Source organism: Bos mutus, chromosome 28 (assembly GCF_027580195.1).
Source record: "Bos mutus isolate GX-2022 chromosome 28, NWIPB_WYAK_1.1, whole genome shotgun sequence".
Taxonomy (NCBI): Eukaryota; Metazoa; Chordata; class Mammalia; order Artiodactyla; family Bovidae; genus Bos; species Bos mutus.
In genome coordinates, this window is record NC_091644.1 from 40,999,148 (window position 1) to 41,016,212 (window position 17,065).

The window sequence follows — 17,065 nt, forward strand, 5'->3', positions numbered from 1 at the left end:
TGATTTCATATTTGTTTGGTTTTAAATACTAATCTTCATTTACTTCAGTTTGTGGACTATTTTCAAGTAAGTGTGTTAAAAGTGTCAGTCACTCAGTCACATCTGACTCTGCAACCCCATGGAGTGTAACCAATGAGCCCCTCTGTCCATGGAATTCTCCAGGCAAAAATTTTGGAGTGGGTAGCCATTCCCTCCTCCACGGGGATCATCCCAACCCAGGGATCAAACTCAGGTCTCCTGCATTGCAGGGGGAATCTTTACTGTGTGAGCCACCAGGGTGGCCTTATTTCAAATCTGGCTACCTAATACCTTCATTCTTGTTTCTTTTCAAACAAGAATACTTTGTAAATACAGTTCTTTATTAGTATAAATGTCATTCATTTTTCTTTTTTTTTTAATTTTATTTTATTTTTAAACTTTACATAATTGTATTAGTTTTGCCAAATATCAAAATGAATCCACCACAGGTATACGTCATTCATTTTTCTAGTAAACATTTATTTAGGAAATATGATTTACTATGTATGAACTTTGCCTTCCAACAACCTCTAGTTCCCAAGGGAAGGGCAAAGGTGTATGCACACACACACAATCTCAGGATCTTAATAATTAATGCAATTAATCTGTATCACTTAACCAGCTTATGAGATGGATAATCTATCATCTCATTTTACTGGTGAAGAAACAGGTTTCAGCATCTATTGTATTTTAAATATAAATTTTCTCCCTATGATTTCATTCTGTATATTAGAAACTGAATCATCAGAAATTCTTTACTACTTTTTTTTTAAGAAACAGATTTGACTTTATTAATTTGGGCTAAACCGCAATCTTCCGAAATTATCCCTCAGAGTGAAACTTCAAGGTGACCTCATTTACTGTTAACAACTAGACAAGAAAAGACCACAAGAATAGTTTGACTCCTCCAACAAATGGATACTTTGGCCAAGGCAGCATCTTCTGCATCTGCCTCTTCTTTGTGGGCAGCTCTCAGAAAAGCCCACAAAGAAGAGGCACTCAATGGTCTTTCCTTGGTTTTCCCAAAGCCAGCCTGCTTTCATGTACAATTGTGCAAGCCAGGAGGCTGAGCCAAGGAACAAAAGGGAGATAATTGTCAACCAGAGAATTCTCAAGACCTGTGCCAAGGCGGAGATTGCTTCAAGCAATCACAAGGCCATTAGCAAACAGAGTAGAGGAGGAGGAAAGACAGGAAATGAAAAGGCATCAGATTGATAGCAAAACAAACACTGAAGAAATGGTGCCCTATTTTCTAGGGCTCCTGCCAAAAATATCCTGTGTGGCTCCAGGACAGCCGTCACAGTGAAGGGTACATGTGAACCAGTACAATAAATAGCACACATATTTCATCGGGCAACCGTGTGACCACTTACCATAAGCAGCTCTCCCCTGGTCCAGTTCTTGCCTGAGTCTGCTGTAATCTTCTTTCACACTTCCCAGCTTTTGGACGTTCCTGGAACTCAGTACCAACAGCTTGTGAAGAAGTCCCTCCAGCGCTTCCCTCTCCAGTGTTAATGATCTGATCTCCTCTGTGAGCTCCTTGGCTGTACAGAAATGGTTTCCTGCAGCGCATTGTGGGAGAGGAGGGAAAACAAGCATTAGAGCATCCCTACATGCAGAAGACGCAGCCATAGCTCACATGTACTAACAGTGAGAGTCCCGTGGACTGCAAGGAGATCAAACCTGTCAATCCTAAAGGAAATCAACCCTGAATACTCATTGGAAGGACTGATGCTGAAGCTGAAGCTCCAATACTTTGGCCACCTGATGTGAAGAACTGACTCATTGGAAAAGACCCTGATGCTGGCAAAGACTGAGGGCAAGAGGGGAGGGGGCGACAGAGGATGAGATGGTTGGATAGCATCACCAACTCAATGGACATGTGTTTGAGCAAACTCCAGGACACAGTGAAAGACAGGAAAGCCTGGCATGCTGCAGTCCATGGGGCCGCTAAGAGTCGGGCATGACTGAGCAACTGAACAACAATAATCATGTGAGGCAAGGAAACTGAAATTTGCAGCTCTGTGTAACTGCATGAACGGTCTTCTGTGGATGAATCTGGAAGCATGCTGACAGTCCTTTTAAACTAGGAAAACTTCTAGTCACTTTTTCACCTTTTCTCATTGTATTTTGTTTTAGAGGTTCCATTGATTCATTCATGTCCTTCTGAAACACAATGACACCAAAATGTCCCAGTGAAACCCAGGGAAGCTACATGGTATCACTCCATTCAAACATCCAAATGTCAAAGAGGTGAAATATTACAGTAGGGTGGAAAGGGAATGGGCCGTGGAGTCAAAGTAGACTGAAATTCAAATCATACTCCCCTGGTAACTCAAACTGTATGACCTGGAGCAAAAAAAAAAAAAAATAGCATATGGAATTTCAGGGCAAACTTCTTACAGAATATGATTGTGCTAATACCTGCATTAGAGATGACTGCAAAAATAAACTTGAAATTCTATAAAATTCTAAGCAAAATATATGGCACATTGAATTTATCAGGGGTGAAAGAATCCAGGTCAATACATGGAAATTAACTGTATTTCTAAATACCAGCAGCAAACAATTTAAAATACTATGTATATTTTAAAACTCAAAATACTTAGGGATAAATTTAAAGAAACATGAGAAAACTTCTACACAGAAAACCATTTTGAAGCTTCTGAGAGATCTAAGGAAGACTTAAATAATTAGAAAGACATATCATATATACATATACTAAAACTGAATTTTGTTATGATTTTCATTTTCCTCAAATTGATCTATTGATTCAATACAATTTCAATCAAAACCTTATATGAGTCTTTTGTAGAAATTGAAGAACTTATTCTAAAATGCGGAGAAGGCAATGGCACCCCACTCCAGTACTCTTGCCTGGAAAATCCCATGGATGGAGGAGCCTGGAAGGCTGCAGTCCATGGGGTCGCTGAAGGTCAGACACGACTGAGCGACTTCACTCTCACTTTTCATTTTCATGCTTTGGAGAAGGAAATGGCAACCCACTCCAGTATTCTTGCCTGGAGAACCCAGGAACGGGGAAGCCTGGTGGGCTGCTGTCTATGGGGTCGCACAGAGTCGGACACGACTGAAGTGACTTAGCAATAGCAATAGCAATTCTAAAATGTACAAGGAAATTCTAAACCAAAACAATCATTAAAAGGTAGAACAGAGTTAGAGGACATCTGCTACTTGATTTCTTATTAACACTGAAGTTACATTAAACGCAGACAGTATGGTACTGGCATAGAGACAGACAAACAGCTCTATGGAACAGAACAAACAGTCTAGAAGTGGACCCACACTCACAGAGTTAAGTGATGTTCAACCGAAGTGTCAAAGCAAGTCAATGAGGAAAAAGGAGTGTTTTCAGTGGATACTGGAACAAGTAGCTACCTACCTGGGGAAAACAGTAACCTTAATACATACCTCAAACCATACACAGAATTTAATTAGAGATGGATCAAAAACCTAAATGAAGAAGTGAAACCTGTAAAGCTTCTAGAAGATATAGAAGAATATCTGTCTAACTTTGGAGTCAGCAAAAATTTTAGAAAGGACACAGAAAATATTAATTATAAAAGAAAAAATGGATAAATGGACTTCATCAAAATTAAAAACCTCTACTTCTCAAAAAATGCCATTAAGAAGATGCATAGGCAAGCCACAGACAGGGAGAAAATATTTACAATACATATATCTGATGAAGGACTTGAGTCCTGAAACTCAATAATTAAACCACAAATAACCTGACTGGAAAGTGGACAAATGATGCCACAGACACATTACAAAGATATACACATGGCCAAGAAGCACATGAAAAAGTGTTGCCAGAAAAATGCGCATTAAAGCTGTAGAGATTCCACTGCAAAACCAATCAGGTGGCTCAGATTAACTGGACTGAAACCAGTTAACAAGGACAACCAGCTACTGGAAATGTCCCACATGGTGGAGATTGAAATGTACAACCACTTTGAGAAAGGTTCTGCCAGCTTCTTATTACCTTGCTGCTGCTGCTGCTAAGTCGCTATAGTCGTGTCCAACTCTGTGTCACCCCATAGACGGCAGCCCACCAGGCTCCACCATCCCTGGGATTCTCCAGGCAAGAACACTGGAGTGGGTTTTCATTTCCTTCTCCAATGCATGAAAGTGAAAAGTGAAAGTGAAGTCGCTCAGTCGTGTCCGACTCTTAGTTGACCCCATGGACTGCAGCCTACCAGGCTCCTCCGTCCATGGGATTTTCCAGGCAAGAGTACTGGAGTGGGGTGCCATTGCCTTCTCCTCTTATAACCTTAACATACACCTATCCTGTGATCCAGCAATTCCGCTGCTAGGAATTTACCCAAGAGCAATGAAACACATAAGCAAAAATTCTGGACTCAGATGTTCACAGTCGCTTTACTCACAGCCCCAAACTGAAGACAACCGAAACATCCATCAATTGGAGAATGCAGAAAAAGTGATACATCTACACACAGGAAGGCCACTCTCCAAGAAAAAAGGCATGAACTCTTCATACATGCAGTGACATGGAAGTAGATCAAAAAAAGACACAAAAGAGTGTACCCTACATGATTCTGATGATATTCAATTCTAGAATGTGCTCAGTCACTCAGTTGTGTCTGACTCTTTGCAACCCCATTAACAGCAGCCAGGCTCCTCTGTCCTCCACTATCTCATGGAGTTTGCTCAAATTAACATTCACTGAGTTTTGATACTATCTAACCATCTCATTCTCTGCCATCCCCTCTCCTCCTGCCCTCAATCTTTCCCAGAATCAGGGTCTTTTCCAATGAGTCAGCTCTTAGCATAAAGTAACCAAAATATTGAAGCTTCAGCTTTAGCCCTTCCAGTGAATACTCGGGTTTGATTTCCTTTAGGATTGACTAGTTTGATTGCCTTGCAGTCCAAGGGAGTCTCAAGACTCTTCTCCAGCACCACAGTTCAAAAGCATCAATTCTTTGGCACTCAGCCTTCTTTATGGTCCACCTATCCCATCAAGGACCATTTGAGTCCTAACTGTTGACATAGATTTGTAAGATCAGGAAGGCACCAGCATTTAAAACTTGAAGAATGGTGTAAGCAGCTTGGCAGAAAATCCTATAGAAAATAGTTCACTCTTGGAGGAAAAAAGTTACATCACCAATAGCCTCACTGATGCGGAGGATGATAATGTGTGGAGAAACAGGAGTCTTGACTTGAGTCAAACTGTGTATCAGGACACTCAGTCTGAATATGAAACATTTTAGAAAAACCTTAACCAATTCATTGCCCTTATATTTTTCTTTTTAAAGAGTAGTATGTGACTTTTCAAAAGCTTAAGTACATCTAAAAGGGCTATTTCAATAAGTATAAAATAAAAAGTCTAAGCCACAGAAAGCATTGCATCATTGTTTAATTGACAGCAATTTTTCTTTCTTAGTACTATATAAAATAATGGCTCATTTTATGTTCACTAAAATACATGTTGTTATCTCTGTTTTACAGTGGAGAAAAGTGAAATCTAGAGAATTAAATATCTTGCTGAAGGTTCCATGCCAGTAAAATGCAGGCCAAGTTTCCAACTCAAATACAACTCCAGAAGTCTCCGGAATAATAGACTGTGCTATTTATTTCTTCATTCTGATTATTTAATAGGCAGATTTCAATATTATATAAATATGGAAAAGGTTACAAAAATTTTTTCCATGTTAGGGCATTCTGAATACCCAAAAAATATCATTTCTGTTACTGAAATCCAGTTTCCAATTCCATGACTGGATAAATATCTTTTGAGACTATTTATTGTCTATCACTGTGTTGGCATATACAGAAAGGCACAAGGCACAGTCCCTGCTCTCCAGGAAATTATCTTGAATAAAGGGGATAAACTGGGGACTTCCCTGGTGGCCCAGTGGTTGAAGCTTCACCTTCCAATGCAGGTGGTGTGGGTTCAATTCCTGGTGGGAAGTTAAGATCCCACATGCCTCATGGCTGAAAAACCAAAACATTAAAAAAAAAACCAGAAGAAGCAATATTGTAACAAATCCAATAAAGACTTTAAAAATGGTCCATATCAAAAAAAAGGAGGGGGAGGGGGGATAATATGTATGGTTAAAATATATATATAGGCAAATATTCACTAGACGGGATCTTAGAAGGGAGAAAATTCCAGAAAGGGAGATGGAGGCAGGTTCTCCAGGAAAGAATGTAAGGTTTCCAAAGAAGAAATGGGAACCTGGTTAAGCAAACAGCCTCATCTTTGGCGGGAGGCATATGACTGAGGTGGAGCCTAGAGCAGCCAAGAAGTCAGTGGAAGCCCCAAAAGTCAAGCCAGTGGGTTCGGACCACTTAGGAAAACCAAAGTCCTGATAAGGAGAGCAGGCTGGACTCCACAAGTTTTGAGCTGTAAATGGAAATACAATTAAAACTTTTCTGGATCCATGACTTCTATCTGAAAAATGACCACTGAGGGCCGCTGCTGGTGAAACCCCCCACGAAGGGCCCCAAAAAAGCCAAAGGACCTGCCCCAGAGGTGTGGTTGCCGATGAACAATGCAGTCCCAGCACATGGGGTACCTTCAAGTTCCCTTCTCAACCTAAAATACCCCAGACCTAACCCTCACCCTCACTCTCATCCTGCTGGGCCATATTCTCAAGTCCACAGAGTTAATAAAATGTAGGGTAAGCACCAACTGGGACCCAGAGACTCCAGGCAGAAGGTGCCAAGTGTGCAACTTCCTCCCGAGAATAGTTCAGAGAGAAGACCTCTCAAAACAAACAGGAAGAGACTACAGAGATGGAGTGAGTGCCAGTACAGAAGGTTTCCTAGAAATACATCACCAGGCCCTCCTGCAACTCATCACCAGCTCTAGAGAACAAGGCCTTAATAAAACATGGGAGCAATCACTAATTAGGAACCTTCCTTGATCTGAAGGGGTATGGCTTGGGAAAATGCAGAGTGACATGGAAGTTTGATATACACAGAAAGAGTGTGAATTCCCAAAGAGACAGTCAATATCAAAACCCATGCCATGAGAAAGCATGACAGTGCCTTTGGTTAATATTTCCTAAGCATTTTGGCTTCAGATCCAAGCCCAGGAGGTGAATCTGGCTTGAGGCAGCCCTCCCTGATTGCTGAAACTGGCCAGAGTTTTTAGATTAAAATTAAAAAAAAAAATGTTGATCCTTGAAAGTCCCATCAGCAACCCAGTGACCCCAGTCTCCATCACCCTGATGGGCCTTCCCTAAAGCCAAGGGGAATCTCTGTGCTGTGTATGACTTAAGCACAGTCGCTTAAGCTGTGTATGACTCTTTGCAATCCCATGGACTGTAGCCCACCAGGCTCCTCTGTCCACGGGATTCTCCAGGCAAGGATACTGGAAAGGGTTGCCATGCTCTCCTCCAAGAGATTTTCCCAGCCCAAGTATCGAACCTGGATCGCCTGCATCTCCTGCACTGCAGGTGGATTCTTTTACCACTGAGCCATGGGGAAAGCCTGGAATCTTAGGGGTGTGTATATGCTTTGGCATCAAGTTGCACACATGCCCACCTGCTCTGCAGCAAGGGAACCGCACATGGGCCTTCAAGTGGGTTTTTTTAAAGCACCTGTCAAAATATTTTATTCTACAAATAACACAACTAAAAACTTCTAGGTGTATGCCAAAGCTGAAACTGATGTCATCCATTCTGTTCTCTCTAACTACATCCTGAGTGTCTCTGAATTCAAATATTTACTCTTCTCTGCTTCATGATATCTGCAAGTCACTTTCTGAGGTCTTTACTTAAATCTCATAGATTACAGAGCTCATGGATAAATTCTCCTTTAGTCTTCCCAAAATTCCAGGAAGGGGCTCTTGTAATAATTGTCTTTGCTGTCTAGTTGAAGAAACGGAGACCCAGAGAGTGACTCTCCCAATGTCACAAAGCTTTGGAATTTGAAGATGTCACATTAGATTACTGAACTTGAACTTGGTTCTTCCAACCTCATGGTAGGTGCTCATTCTACCAAATATAGTTCAGTAAGGGACTTGGTAAACACATGGCCACAACTCATTCATAAAGGGAGGGAACCACAAGAAGGAGGGTTGAATCCTGTGCTCAGAGGGGCCATTTCCCTCGGTCAGTGCCCAGGCCTCACAATGACATCCGCCCACGGGGACGTGCACACGCATGGTACTCGCTGGGCCAAATGTGTCTCCATTTGTGATGATTCTCCTAAAACTATCCTCTTCAGTTCAGTTCAGTTCAGTCGCTCAGTTGTGTCTGACTCTTTGTGACCCCATGGACTACAGCATGCCAGGGTTCCCTGTCTTCCCATCCTCTTCTACCGACCCAAATTTGAGCTATACTTGACTAGGGAAAAAGAAATAAAGCCAGTGTTGAACATAAACCCCTAACGAATGGAATCCTGCATCTCTTCTCTGGTATGACACCAGATCTTTTGAGGAATTCCAAGTTCAAGTCCACACCCTCTGCCTTATAGGCACCGCCCTCAGCAATGGTCAAGGCCACAATCAAGCACCAGCCAACTGCACCCATCCCCCTATCCGTGGTAGCTCCTTCAGCTAGAATCTGCTATTTTCTGCTGGCTTTGTTTCTTTCTTCCAGCCACCATGATTTCCTGAGACACTGAAAAGCATCTTCTGTGAGCCAAGTTCCATGACTGGTTCTGCACATCAAACATTTTGGAAATGGCCACATTGCATAGAGAAGACGCAGGGAACAGAATGATGTAACACAGGATTTTATTAATACATAAAACATAGACTGCTTCAGCTAGCTTGAGAAAATGAGCTGCCTGGAGAGAGACAAAGTATACAGATAGACAGTGGCCAGATCATACTTAGAATAGAATCCCAGCCTGCAGCAGTGTACCGAGGAAACACACCCCTATCTATGTACAGTAACCAGCAGAGGAGGCCAGCCAGCTATAAGGCAGACTTGTAGGCAGGCAGACGCTTTCTCTAACCACAGTCCACGAAGCTAAACAACAGCTTCTGTAACAACTGGCCCTAAATAGCCAGCACTTGATTAATAACAGCTTCCCTAACCTTTGTCCCTGCTTCCGGCTTAGGACCAATCAGAGAAAGCCAAACATGCTCCCCTAAGCAATCATACTGGATGCTCTAGTGACCTCACCCCCAGCTTCCCCAAGGCCAACAGCTTCCAGTCATTACTGGAACCTCCTTTTTTTTCTACCGCAAAGCTTTCCCACTCCTCTGTCTGCCTTGGAGTTTCTGCCACAACATAAGTGATGGTGGTTGACTCCCTTGCTATTAAGGTTTCAACAATACACTTTCCTTCTTCTCATTTGGTAGGTCTCTATTTCCACCTTAGATAAACATCATCTTTGAAAAATCTTTACTGAGTCTATCAGATCCCCCAGCCATTGATCAAAACCATGAACTTTTTTAGAGAGAAGCAAATATTTTGTATTTACCTAGAAAAACTAATTTTATTTCTAAGAATGTTCCTATTTCCCTCCAAATCACACAGTGGTAAAGGATCTGCCTGCCAATACAGGAGATGCGGGTTCAATCCCTGGGTCAGGAAGATCTCTTGAAGAAGGAAGTGGCAACCCACTCCGGTATTCTTGCCTAGGAAATCCCATGGATAGAAAAGCTTGGCGGGCTACAGTCCTGGGATTGCAAAGAGTGGGACACAACTGAGCGACTAAGCAAGCACAGTTCAGTCACTCAGTCGTGTCTGACTCTTTGCAACCCCATGAATCGCAGCACACCAGGCCTCCCTGTCCATCACCAACTCCCGGAGTTCACTCAGACTCACGTCCATCGAGTCAGTGAAGCCATCCAGCCATCTCATCCTCTGTCGTCCCCTCCTCCTCCTGCCCCCAATCCCTCCCAGCATCAGAGTCTTTTCCAATGAGTCAACTCTTTGCATGAGGTGGCCAAAGTACTGGAGTTTCAGCTTTAGCATCATTCCTTCCAAAGAAATCCCAGGGCTGATCTTCAGAACGGACTGGTTGGATCTCTCCAAGGGACTCTCAAGAGTCTTCTCCAACACCACAGTTCAAAAGCATCGATTCTTCGGCACTCAGCCTTCTTCATAATCCAACTCTCACATCCATACATGACCACTGGAAAAACCATAGCCTTGACTAGCACACACGCACATAAAACAAGAAAGATTTCAGCCCACCATTGTATCTAACCAGTGTATTTTTATTATTCCCTCTCTCTGCAGAGAGCAAATGATTCTTAAATCAAGAGAAATCCTCAGTCCATTGATCAAAACCAGGATGGGAGATCTAGAAGCTTTCAGACAGACAAAAGGCCCTCTAAGAACCTAATGGTATCCCATAAGTTCCTCTCATTCAGTAGGGCTTCTAAGAACCTGTGAGCATTGTCCCAGCATTCTCATAGAGATCCTAAAATAGAGAAAGGCCTAGTACAGCCACTATGGAGAACAGTGTGGAGATTCCTTAAAAAAACTGGAAATAGAACTGCCTTATGATCCAGCAATCCCACTGCTGGGCATACACACTGAGGAAACCAGAAGGGAAAGAGACACGTGTACCCCAATGTTCATCGCAGCACTGTTTATAATAGCCAGGACATGGAAGCAACCTAGATGCCCATCAGCAGATGAATGGATAAGAAAGCTGTGGTACATATACACAATGGAGTATTACTCAGCCATTGAAAAGAATACATTTGAATCAGTTCTAATGAGATGGATGAAACTGGAACCTATTATACAGAGTGAAGTAAGCCAGAAAGAAAAACACCAATACAGTACACTAACGCATATATATGGAATTTAGAAAGATGGTAACAATAACCCTGTGTAGGAGACAGCAAAAGAGACACCGGTGTATAGATCAGTCTTATGGACTCTGTGGGAGAGGGAGAGGGTGGGGAGATTTGGGAGAATAGCATTGAAACATGTATAATATCATGTATGAAACGAGTCGCCAGTCCAGGTTCAATGCACAGTACTGGATGCTTGAGGCTGGTGCACTGGGATGACCCAGAGAGAGGGTAGGGGAGGGAGATGGGAGGAGGGTTCACGATGGGGAATGTGGGTATACCTGTGGCGGATTCATTTCGATATTTGGCAAAACTAATACAATATTGTAAAGTTTAAAAATAAAATAAAATTAAAAAAAAATAAAACTGTTGTAAAAAAAAAAAAAAAGAAAAGAAAGTTTAAAATTATGTACTGAAAAAAAAAAGAGAAAGGCCTCTCTTGGAGACGTTTGTGCTTTTGTCTAACAGAGTGAGGGTTTGCTATTTTGACTATATAAAAACAGACCTGCCAGCATCCTAAGGAGAATACCTCTTCCTCCCTTGACCCTCCCTCCTGTGGAGCACAGCTCAAAAGGAAATGGAAACTGCATTATGTACAGAAGTTAAGGGGCTTCCCTGGTGGCTCAGCGGTAAAGAATCTGCCCACCAATACAGGAGATACAAGAGACGTGGGTTTGATCCCTGGGTCAGGAAGATCCCTGGAAGAAATGTCAATCCACACCAGTATTCTTGCTGGAAAATCCCATGGACAGAGGAGCATGGTGGGCTACAGTCCATAGGGTTGCAAAGAGTGGGACTTAGAGACTAAACCAATACCACCACAGAAGTTAATGATGATCATCTGTCACCAATCCAACCCACAGGGCAGTTCATGGACTGAAAGGGCTGTTCACCAAGGGGCTCAAGAGTGTCCAGGAAATAGGATGTGGGGAGTGTGTTCCCACCCCAGTTAACTCAGGGAATCCCTCATCCAATCAGTTCTCACCAATTTCTCAGCTGATCTAAAAACTACACAGAAAACTCAGGCCCTCTGTGCAAGATAACATCTTAAGAATTTTCCCTGGATCCTAAATAGGAGATAATTCACATTTGAGAGAGGGTTTCTCTGCTGCCCAAATGATGCATCTCCTCCTCTGGGCTTAATAGAGACACATCCACCTGTATTCTTGAGAAAGATGCATTGATTAAGAAAGGCAAAAACCCTAATTCAGAAGCAAGATTGTATTCAATCTTTTTTCCTCTTAGCAAATGGGGCCATAATTCAAAGGAAATGGAATGTGAAGCTGTTGAGAGCCGAGCCCCACATGCGCGTCCGCGTGTTCTACGGGCTGTAAATGACACGCATCACTGCGCCAGGCACCAAATTGCTCGTTAGCTGCCAACATTAGTTGTTTAATGATCTGAAGAACAGAAGCTGCCAATTATTGTATTCCTTCTTAAAATGCCATTTAAAACCCATACATGTAATTATTATACCTTTTCATTAAATTTTTATGATTCTTCTGGAGTTGATGCGCTACAGATTCATTCAACTTATAAAACATGGTGTCATTACATAACTGGGTTAAAAATCCATATATCACACCTGGACACTAGCCCTGATCTAGCACCACTCAGTTAATGGGGTTAATTTAACCACAGGACACATTCCAGGGCCTCAACCTCTCCCTTTGTTCCTCGGGATCACAGTGTTTCTCCCTCCTACCTGATAGAGCTGATGTGAAAAAAAAAAATAATAAATGCAGAGGAATGTTCCAAAGCAGTGTTCAGGGGCTTCCCTGGTGGTCCAGTGGTTAAGAATGCAGGGAACACCAGTTTAATCCCTTGTCTGGGAAGTTTCCACGTGCCTCGGGGCAACTAAGCCTGTGGGCTACAACTACTGAGCCCATGATCCACAGTAAGAAGCCACCACAATGAGAAAACTGCACAGAGAAACTTCTAGAGAAAGTACAGCAACAAAGACCCACCTCAGCCAATAAATAAATAAACCTTTTCTTTAAGTACTATTCAAATGATAGAGTAAGATCCTATTTTCAGAGACTCGTCTTTTCAGCCTACTGATTAATGGAAAAGTATATCCCTTTATAACTACCAAATTAAGGAAGGATAATGATCCACTGAAAATCCTCCAAAAATCTCTTACCTATGACTAGGTTGTTACTCTGAGCAGTTTGTCTCCTGATACCACTCTTTCCCCCATAGGAAGCGGTTGATCACACCCTCACTAAGCATCTCCAGATACATAAGTCTGTAGAAACCCTAGCTAGAATTACATGGCATCCAGAGTACATCTCATCTCTAAACACTTAAACAGAAACTGGGAATGCAATCTACACAAATAGCTATTTTATATAACGTGTGCTTGTGCATTTTTAAGAGTCTTATACATCCCTTATAGGAGTACCCTGGTGGCTCAGTGGTAAAAACTCTGCCTGCAATGCAGGAGATGCAGGTTCAATCCCTGAGTCGGGAAGATCCTCTGGAGAAAGAAATGGTAATCCACTCCAGTATTCTTGCCTGGAAAATCCCATGGACAGAGGAGCCTGCAGGCTACTGTCTATGGGGTCACAAGAGTTGGACCCGACTGAAAAATAACAACCCATCCCTTATTAAAAAACCCTGCTGCCCATCTATTCCATGAGTTTCAGTGAGACTCCCTGGGAAGGCTCTGAGTTGTCAAGTGACAGGTAGATGCTACACAACATTCAGCACAGGTAGAATGTTAATCCAGGACGAGAAAGGGGTGTGGCGTTTGTCATCACTCACTCCAACTGTCTCCACATCCCCTCTGTCCCAGGTACCTGAGATGGCAAGCATTTTGGCTTCAAACAGTGCTGGCAGTTGGGTTTCAATATCGTTAACCTTCTTTCTCAGGGCACTGCAGAGTCTTTCACTCACACACACCTAGATGGAGAAAGACAGCCATGAATCATCATTTGCTCAGGTAAAGGTTAGAGGGCGACAGAGCACCAGCCAGATTCCTGGCTTTATAAGTAGTAAAGGGGCGATACAGAATAACCGCAGGAGATTTCTCAGAAAACAAGCAACACATGAAGGAAGGAAGGATGGAAGGAAGAAGAGAGGGGAGGAGGGAAGGAGGGAAGGAGGGAGGAGGGAGAGGAGGGAGGAAGGAGGGAGGGAGAGGAGGGAGGAAGGAGGAGGGAGAGAGGAAGGAAGGAGGGAGGAAGGAGGGAGGAGGAGGAGGGGGAGGAGAGGGAGGAGGAGGAGGCAGGGAGGAGGGAGAGGAGGGAGAGAGCAGGGAGGGAGGAGGGAGAGGAGGGAGAGAGGAAGGAAGGAGGGAGGAAGGAGGGAGGGAGAGGAGGGAGAGAGTAGGGAGGGAGGAGGGAGCAGGGAGGAGGGAGAGGAGGGAGACAGCAGGGAGGGAGGAGGGAGAGGAGGGAGAGAGCAGGGAGGAGGGAGGGAGGAAACTGAGATGAGCTGGCACAACTGGACACAACCACAGGTAAATAACTCGAGCCCTCTACCTGCTCCCTCCCCAGAGCCTCTGACACTGGCATCCTCCTCTGGGTGGCTCAGCTTGTCCGTGGTGGCACAGCCCACAGGGTTTGCCTTGGGAAGAAGGGCCGTGTGGATCACCCACGGAACATAACCACCCCTCAGCCCTTCCTCCCTCCCACCTGCCCCTGCAGGCTGTCTGTCCATAGCGTCCTCTCCAGCTGACACACTGCTGCCATTCTTCCTTTATTTTTCTCTTACCTCTCTGGGGAGGACACACGCTATGGGAGCAGGGGTTTCATTCTGTGTCTGGCACATAGTAGGCAGGAAATAACGGTGCACAGATGTTGCAATCAAGGGCAGAGAGTTCCTAGTGGATGCTGTCTAATAAAACTGGAGGGTAAATACTTGCTGGGAAGCCAGATTTGAAAAATAGACAAGTAGATCTCAGGAAAGTTTGCAGGTTTTAGCATTTCACTTCCTACATCTTTCTTGATCTTGAAAAAATAGCAAAAATCTTAAATCTCAGTTTGTTTTTCCAGATGTCTTAGGCTATTTTGTATTTGTTTGAAGCTAAAATATGAGATTTTGTTTCTTTTATTTAAAGCAAAAATCTTGTATTCAATTGCTACCTATACTGAGATTAATGAACTACCTAAAAAACCTCCAATTCAGCGAAAGCAGAGAGCACAGCTGAATAACAATGAATACATATGTGAAGACATCTGGGGGATCCACAAAGGATGTTACTTAGAAGCACCCCTCTTTTCTCACCAAAAACCCAACATTCCATTCAAGAAATAACAACCCAGGTGGATTCACAGAGCCCAGAGAAAATATAAAATTTAATCTCCCCAGAAGTTTCAGCTCATGCTAGATATTATCACCTTGAAGTGCTTTGCTGACCTCAGACTTCAACAGATATTCTTTCTAAAATCAACACAGACCTGGCCCACGCTGTCTAAAATAGTACACCTTTGCCCCCATGGCCTTCAGCATGTTCCTTTCCATTAAGCAGCTGTAATCTCCCAAATCTCTTTATAAAACTCTTTTTATAAATCTCTTCATAAAAATCTCTGGATGAAGGGACAGCGTAAAGGCTTCTACCCCAAAGCTCGTGCCAGCAGAGCTGAGCAACCACTGTCCAAAGCCATCAATTTGGAGACACCCTCTCGATGGCCCTGAGATTCGTCACAATGTTGGGACCAGAAGTTAAAGGAAGTTGCTGTGACATCTGCCCAAGCACTGTCTCGTGGGCTCCATGCTGATGACAGGAAGATCCCGTCCCCTTGGTCAAAAGTGTGTCACCAGAGGTCCCAGGACATTTCTGTCAACTCCATTACCCCAGTCATGACTGTTGCACCTCATCCGGGTATGTCCAGTATTTCTGATTTTAGCTCACAGTCTCTCTTAACCATAATTGGGTCAGTTTCTCTTTTATTGAGCGAGCTGTCACTATTAATATAAAACAACCTCTAAATCTTCTTATTAAATTGCAATGTACATTCTTTCCGGCACTGCTGAATGTAATCTAATATCTACCAACCTCCGGATATCCCATTTATTTCCAACACTTTCTTCCATCTCCTTTATCCCCTAATTACCTTTGGTTTGGGTAACCCATAAGAGTCAAAAAATGTAATGAGTCAAAGGCAGGTGCCAGCTGTCTTTGAGGAAGGAGTTGAAAGAATATCAGATTATTGTGTCTAACACACTGAAGAAAGAAGACTGGGCCAAGCTGTGACTTTCACTTCAAGGTCACCAGTCAATCAAGTTCAGAGTAGAGAGAAAGTTGTTGTGTGCAACTGAGCAGTTTTAATTCTCTATAGACTAATATATGGCTGTCACACACACACACATTCATGTATGTGCACATGTACACACCCACCTATATATACAAACACACATGGCTGCAGGCATGCATGCCCCAGAAAATCTGCATCCCCTTTTTTATTTCCAAATAAAATTAGACCCTAAGGAACTCATTATCAAGTGGAGCTTTTCCATTTACATTTTAAAATCGTAGGCATGCATTTGCTAATTTTTATGGAAAAGCAAGGGAATTGTAATTTTTTTAATAAATGTTTTGGAGCAAAGATACAAACAAAGCAAAAGACTTTTGGCATTTGGGCAAATCACAGCAGCTGGAGAGACTGACAAACCCCAGTGCCGTGTGCACATGTGTACATGTGTGTGTACATGATATAAGATGTCGTAGAAAACACACACATACAAATACCATCTGTGTTACAGATTATGCACACCTACATCCTCCCTGTTGGGATCCAGACTCATTCATGTTACACACACAGCATGTGTGTTTATCTGATGCTCAATAAACCCAAACCCAAGAGTCCTTCCACGTTTTAATTCTACACAGAAATTAGGCTGTACTTACAAATGGCAAAATTTCTGGTAGGAAGCACAAGAGGTACCTCTACCACATCGCCATCCAGGAAGCTTTGGCCCCACCTCAACTCCCCAGTGGCTCCCCTGGAGGTCACAGAAGTGGATGGGACAGGAATGTCAATGGGAACATCACCATCCCTGATAAGGCAGAAATCCAGGTGTGCTGCCTAGCATCCGCTCTTGCTTCCTATAACAAAACTGGTAAACCAAGCCAGTGTCCTTGACCCAGTTGGGCAGGAGACACGGTGTCAGCCACACTCTGCCTGGGAGCCTGAAATAAAGTCCTTTCCCAAGTTCTGCATGTGGATTCAGGTCCCCAAACGGCCGCCTGAGTCTCATCCTGCCCTTCTGCTCTGGGTGAGCATTCTGGGGTGGTTCTTTGGGAAGGCAGGGCAGGTGGACTTCAAGCGTTCTGGGGTCCAAGGCTCAATC

The 17,065-nt window shown here is 43.2% G+C and overlaps 1 protein-coding gene across 4 annotated transcripts in view; it reads right to left on the reverse strand.

The window, feature by feature from the left end:
• Nucleotides 1-17,065, reverse strand: part of DISC1 (DISC1 scaffold protein) — a 430,157-nt gene that overhangs the window by 223,445 nt on the left and 189,647 nt on the right. For all 4 annotated transcript variants that reach the window (XM_070364536.1, XM_070364537.1, XM_070364538.1 and 1 more), the window contains exons 8-9: nt 13,570-13,672; nt 1,392-1,580 (exon numbers count right to left, since the gene is read on the reverse strand). In XM_070364536.1, the coding sequence (XP_070220637.1) occupies nt 1,392-1,580; nt 13,570-13,672 (292 nt within the window). The remainder of the gene's footprint in view (nt 1-1,391; nt 1,581-13,569; nt 13,673-17,065) is intronic.